This window comes from Hippocampus comes, unplaced genomic scaffold (assembly GCF_001891065.2).
Source record: "Hippocampus comes isolate QL1 unplaced genomic scaffold, H_comes_QL1_v1.1 scaffold30, whole genome shotgun sequence".
NCBI lineage: Eukaryota > Metazoa > Chordata > Actinopteri > Syngnathiformes > Syngnathidae > Hippocampus > Hippocampus comes.
The window spans coordinates 116,144-122,559 of NW_017805705.1; the positions used below are offsets into that span (position 1 = coordinate 116,144).

The following is a 6,416-nucleotide window of genomic DNA, read 5'->3' on the forward strand; positions in this document are numbered from 1 at the left end:
TATATATATATATATATGCATGTATGTGTGCATGTATGTATGAGATGACAGTGTTGTGTGGGAAGAGGCTGTGACCTTAGGAGCGGCATGCAGTACCGACTCCATGTTTGTGGTTTTGCCGTTTATAACGCACACAGATGGAGCCACAGGCACACGGAAATGTCATCACTGCTAATTGATGCCTTGGTGGTACCCATTCCTCAGCCTGAGGGGCAATGAAAAACAGCTATTTCTATTTCACGCACGTGTTCTTTCGACGGTGTACGTTGACTATGAAGGGCGGCACTAGTGGTTAGCACATCCGCCTCTGAGGTTGGAGGTTTGAATCTTTATAAACTTGTATGACAGTTAAAAAAAACAATTATATCTTTTTGCTTTTTCTTTGACTTTTCAAAAGATCATTATATGCAATGTTACCACAGAAGGTTACCATTCATGACAAAGGCGACTCATGTGCTGACAGCCATAAAACCAGATAGAGAAGCTATTGCGACGGCAGCGGTGGCACAGTTACAAAAGTACAGAAAATGAGTTTAATCTTCATGTGAAAAGACTCGCCTCCCAAGTACATGCAGGAGTGAACATTCGCCAAGGATTCACCGCATTATAATTTTTGTTTATGTTTAACGGCTCTGAACTCATTATTACACATAGCAAAGTGCCTATTTGCAGCATCATCGGTTCTTTTGAGCAAGCTCCACTTTTCATAGCATCCACTAGAGGGCATGATTACATATTTTCTTCAGGGGTTTCTCAACTCTGGTGTCCATCATCTTTTTCTTTTTCTATTATGCTTCACATACCAGTTCATTTGGTACACTGCCACAATCCAAAGAGCTCTATCCAAAATTCGAACTATACAATACAGTATTGTACAAATAATTTTATAGAGATAGTGTTTAAAATAATAGTATAACGTAATCATTCTTTTTTTGGTTTCCATCTTATCTTCATTAATTCTCAATCATTTTCATGAAATGTGTAGAATTTTTTATATTATTATTATTATTATTATTATTATGATTATTATTCCCGGGCGTTGTCCATTGACTACATTTCCCATGATGCACCATCTCCAGTTTGCACGTGTCAACGCTGCCAGCAAACCGGACTAGACGTCACATTCTTGCATTCCCTCTTTTCCCCTCCGCTTTTTTCTACGTTGTCGTTACCTCCATAGCTAACCCCCTTTATTCATTTCTTTCCATTTTATTTATTTATATTTTTAAACAAACACAGTAACAGTCATGACGCGGCAGGTTTGATCGGAGAAGGAGGTGAACCCGGGTTTTCGAGACACATTCTCAATTCGGGTGAGCATTAATCTCATTACATGCCGGTCTGTGTGTGTGTGTGTTGTTCCCAGTGCTAACAAGCACACATAACAAGGTTGATGTGTTAAATGGCCTCTTCCTGGAGTAACTTTATGTTGCGACGTTTTCCTTTAGGGTAATAATGTGGTTGTCAGTCCATAATGTGCGCTCTTGTTGTCTCGCGTTTGTTAGCGTTAGCCAGCCGGTTAGCCGCAAAGTTGGCGTCAGGTCAGCATCGTTGGGCGACTCGCTTTGGGGTGACTCGCTTGGGCGTGGCTTTTACCTCCATGTGTGGACACTGGCATTGTTGTTCACATTACGGTGCTTTTTTTTTTTTTTTTTTGGTGCTGATGAAGATGTGTTGTGGGATGCTAAAGCTTGTGGCTAATGGATGTAGCTTCTCCTGCAATATGGGCGTGGTTATGGTCGAGTAAGAGACGAGGACACCGACGGGGTTTGTTTTGATGGGCGTCATTTTCTTCTCTTTGCTTTCGTGACTTTATTGAACGTGTACTGGACTGACAATCCGAAAGATCCAGCAGTGTGCTTCCAAAATCCGTTACACAACACAACCCGAAGAAAGGATGCCATCATCTGCCTAAAATCTACAGTAGCTAAATGTATGACTTTTCACGCTCGGAACATTCCTTGCATTCTTGTACCAACGGAATGACTTTAGCAGGCAAATGGAATGTGCTCGTGCGACTGCAAGCCTCCGCATCCAAGGCTGGATGTCCACTGCATGGTTCAAAGTGACACGATTATTCTTATTTTGTGTGGCGCAATTGGGCATCTTCAATAAAGATGCCTGAAATATGATTTCATATATTCCGTAAGTGGAAACACAGCCGTATAGGATATGTGTCACTTGAAATGGAACCACACATTTTGAACAATTAGAAATACAGTGTCGGCTTGAAATCTTTTTCGATGAGTTTAGTCAAAACTGTTTGTCACGTTTGAATCATGTACGATCCCACGCCCTGCGGCTTCGAGATTCTGCTTCATTTTGTTTGTTTGCATGTCATTCAGGTTCATTGATTGCTTTGTCAACACTTCACATATTGTTTATTCTCTGCCTTCTATACAGAGGACAGAACAAATCCTCTCCCCTCTGTTCAAATGGTGGGATGAGAAAAGAGGAATCATTTCAAAGTGTTGTGTGACCTTCGTACAATCAATAACCTGCACAATATAATAGGAAAAAAAATATCGAGCAGGAAAGTTGTTGTGGACACTTTTTTAATGGATTATGGCTATGTTCACATTGAACCCTATAATAAATAGGACTCGCCCCCATACATTCCAATGTACACAGTGTGCATTCTATTTTTTTTTTCCTTCACATGTTGGCAACAGTTTGACCCTGAAACAGATTCATTCTATTTTCATGGCTCCCGATGAGACCAAAATGTTTGCCGTTGTCTTCAGCTTTCGGGATTCTGCTGTCGTTGCACTTAATAAAGTCTATCTGTCAGCTCGTGGCCTTTGGGCCTGGGTTGAGTGCTGCTGTTTATTGATCAATTGACTCAGTCCGTCCTCAGAGGTCAGAGTGACTGGGAATGAGAGAATGTTAGCAATTCCGGTGACTCGTACGTTTGCCACGTGTATTTCGTGAGGCCATGATGACTGTAAACGATGGGGCTGTTTTAGCAATTTTCAGCAATATGTAAAGTTCTGGAGGTTAGTATTCCAGGTTTAACACTGGCGCGATGGAGCCTTTGTGCAAGGGAAAACCAAAAGGGTGTGACCAGGGTGTGAAGTTTAACACCCCGGCACTCACTTATCCCATCTTGTTCTGTCCGTCGGTCAAATACTTTTGATTCTGATTGAAGGCTGTTGTGTCGCTGTCTGAAAGGTCGCTCGCTTGCGGCAATATCCAGCCTCGCCGCATTCTGTGCGAAATGCAAAGGCGGATAAACGCCACGTTCCTGTCGCAGCTCTAACATGTTTGTTTTTTTTTTGTGTGTGTGTGACCGAGGTCAGTGAGCCCGCACGGAGGCCTTGCGCTGAAAGACAACGAAGCGTTTAGCTTAGCTTAGCTCCATGCTCATTGTTGTGGTCTTATTGGCGCTTAGCTTTTGTCTGTGGCGTTATTGGCAGGCTGCGCTTTACCCCTTCACATGTTCTGCTCACTCGACTCTCGTTGAAACACCTTAAGGAGGTGTTACTGGTCATCGTTACCTGAGAGTTTCAACCGTTCATTGTAACTTCATCCCTGTGTCTCACTTTATGCATGCATGCGCACACACAGACACACACACACACCGCCTACGTTAACTTTTCCGGCAAGAACGTAACCTAAAATTGCACCCAAGTCTTAACTCGCCGTAGTCTGTCGGTAATTGCATAAGGCAAGACAATTCCAGGCAATAAATATCAGAATCAGTGAGAAAATGAATGTGGTAACTGGGCGTTCCGTCCTTGTGCTACATGGCTACTACATTCTTGCGCCGCTGCGCAAATTCGTTCCCCTCTGAAATATTTGGAATGGTAAGGTTAATTCCCACGTTTTTGTTGTGACATTTGGGTTGCAGAACATGAGATGGATATGAGGTATTCCTACGTGCGCCTTTTTTTGGTCCACTCTAAAGCAGACCCAGCCAATTCAAGCGGCGACAGTTTGTTCTATAAACAGCGGCGATCCTCGTTGTGACCTTGCTCTCAGAAACGGAATACGCCAAATTCGTTGCGAACCCGCTGTGTGAGATGATTAAGAGAGCCAGTCTGTAGTAGAGCAGATTAGTATGCATTAGCCGCCCTCACTGTGTGTGGTGGGAACCCTGACTTGCATTCCCACTGTTTGAGCTCCGGGCTTATGCTTTTTTATGTCTACTGGTTGTGTAACCGCGGCGGGCATCTAAAGGATACCAGACAAGTGTCTCAATTGTTTTGCAGCACAAGGCTGAAAGGAAACCACAGCATTTGTGGTCAATAGTGCTCATCGGGATTGATTTGGATGGGTCAATATCCATTGGAGGCAGTTCATGTAGCCTGCGTGTCAAGGACATCTCACTAGGCTAAAAGTAATGACACAATGGGAATGACCAGGCCAGTCATCGTGCGTTTATAAATCGGTTACATTGTTCACATGCAACAAAAATTTACTTTTCAGCCGTGGGTTGAATATGAAAAAATGTGGCGGCGCACCAACTGCGTTGATGGGCTGTATAACCGCAAAACACGACTAATCATGTGACAATTGGATAATACGCGGTGGTACCTTGACTTATGTCCCCCCTCGATGTGATTTTTGAGTGACGGCCAACACTTGCAAGTAGTTACGGTAAGCCAATAACTCTTGTCCAGACACTCAGAAAATAACCGGTCACTCAACGAAGCCACGCCCCCTTAAATGCAACCAGCGGGCACGGTCTTTGTGATTGCCACCATGTCTAATTTTTTATTTTCAAAATTCCATCATAACCTGGAAGTGACCGCACCCTTTTGGGCCACCATACTTCAGATTGTTTTTTTTTTTTTTTTTTGCCAATGCAGAAGTCAGCCACATAGTCCATAGACCTTGCTCCGTTTTTAATGAAAACACTGCCACTAGCTTGGAAGTGTTGTCAAACTTGTACTCCTCAATCGCTAACCAGGTATAGCCAGACTGATGCCGAGCACTCCCCGGCGACTCGCCAGGCGTCAGTTGAGAGCGCTCCGCGTGCTTCGTTGGGGATAAATCCTCTTTGCATGGCCGCCGATCAAAGCTGTGATGTAAAGGAGCTTAAGAGCCAGGGCCGGAGGGTCAGGTGATCACACACAGGCCCAACAGGAGGGTGTGCGAAGTGGCGGGGAAATGAGGTGGAAAAACAAACAAGAGACAGCCCAGCGAGGATGTTGACAGTAGCGGAGGGTGTGAGTGTGTGTGTGAGGGTTTTGATGTAGTTAAAAGGTCAGACCCGTCGAGGCCGTTGTGAAAAGATGGTGCATGTATGGATGCTGGTGGACAGCCGTAACGCGATGTGTTGCTTTCAGATCATGAGGTGAGAGCCGTCGTTACGATGCGTCGATGGGAAAGACGATCTCCTGCCGCCGCCGACTCCGCTCTGACAATCTGTTCCCCCGCGTAGGTCACTTTCCTCCGCCGCTTCCCCTCTTCGCTTCCCACCTGCCGCCTTCACGGTCGCCATGGAGAGCTCGTCAGTGGCGTCGGCGTCATCCGAGGCCGGCAGCACGCGCTCGCAGGAGATCGAGGAGCTGGAGCGTTTCATCGACAGCTACGTGCTGGAGTACCAGGTGCAAGGGCTTCTGGGAGACAAGGTGGACGACGACCTGGACCTGGACGATGGTGGGAAGGTGCCACAGGTTAGCGCTTTTTTTTTTTCCAGAGATGACTGGCATTCAACGGTTGTACTCTGATTTTTAAAATGGACAGACGGACCAAGTCATTTGTTGATTTTAACCACACACACAAAAACAAAAACTGTTCACGTTTATTTTATTTAAGAAATAACAATTACTTTTTTTGTGTTTATTTACATTACCATTAATCATAAGAATAAGTTAAAGTATCAACATAAATGCGTTTATTTTATTTTAATTTTTGTCGTTAATCAAATAACAATTCTTCAAATAGATAAATGACCCCAAACATACATTAGAAGAAAAATACATCTTGGATGAAGTCGCTACACCTTAATGCCGGTGAGCCATAACGGGCTTACATAAGAACCTGCAAAAAAAAAAAAAGCAATCAAAAAGTTTCCTTCTAAACTCTTAAACTCTTATACTATAAGCTTTGCTCGTAGTTATGCCAAGACTACTGTAATTACATAACTTAATAAAACGGAGTGAGTGTCGCACCAACTTAAGGCGCAACTCTGAGCTTTTTTTTTTTTTTTCGTAAGTGGTATCATTTTTATATACAGTAACATACCAGCGGTTGGGTAATTGTTCTTATCCTAATAACGAGCGCATCCTCTACGTTGTTGTTTTTCCTCTTCCAGTGGACAGACGATTGCAACGACTACAAAGATGGCAGCTGGACGTCGTCTCAGGGGAGAAGCTCCTCAAAGCCAGTAAGTGTGTGTGTGTGTGTGTGTGTGTGTGTGTGTGTGTGTGTGTGTGTGTGTGTGTGTGTGTGTGTGTGTGTGTGTGTGT

General features: G+C 44.1%; 1 protein-coding gene across 2 annotated transcripts in view; it reads left to right on the forward strand.

The window, feature by feature from the left end:
- Positions 1–1,105: 1,105 nt before the first annotated feature.
- Positions 1,106–6,416, forward strand: part of ctif (CBP80/20-dependent translation initiation factor) — a 39,702-nt gene continuing 34,391 nt past the window's right edge. For both annotated transcript variants that reach the window (XM_019882926.1, XM_019882927.1), the window contains exons 1-3: positions 1,106–1,313; positions 5,387–5,621; positions 6,263–6,334. In XM_019882926.1, coding sequence (XP_019738485.1) covers positions 5,445–5,621; positions 6,263–6,334 — 249 coding nt within the window. In that variant the 5' untranslated portion in view covers positions 1,106–1,313; positions 5,387–5,444. The remainder of the gene's footprint in view (positions 1,314–5,386; positions 5,622–6,262; positions 6,335–6,416) is intronic.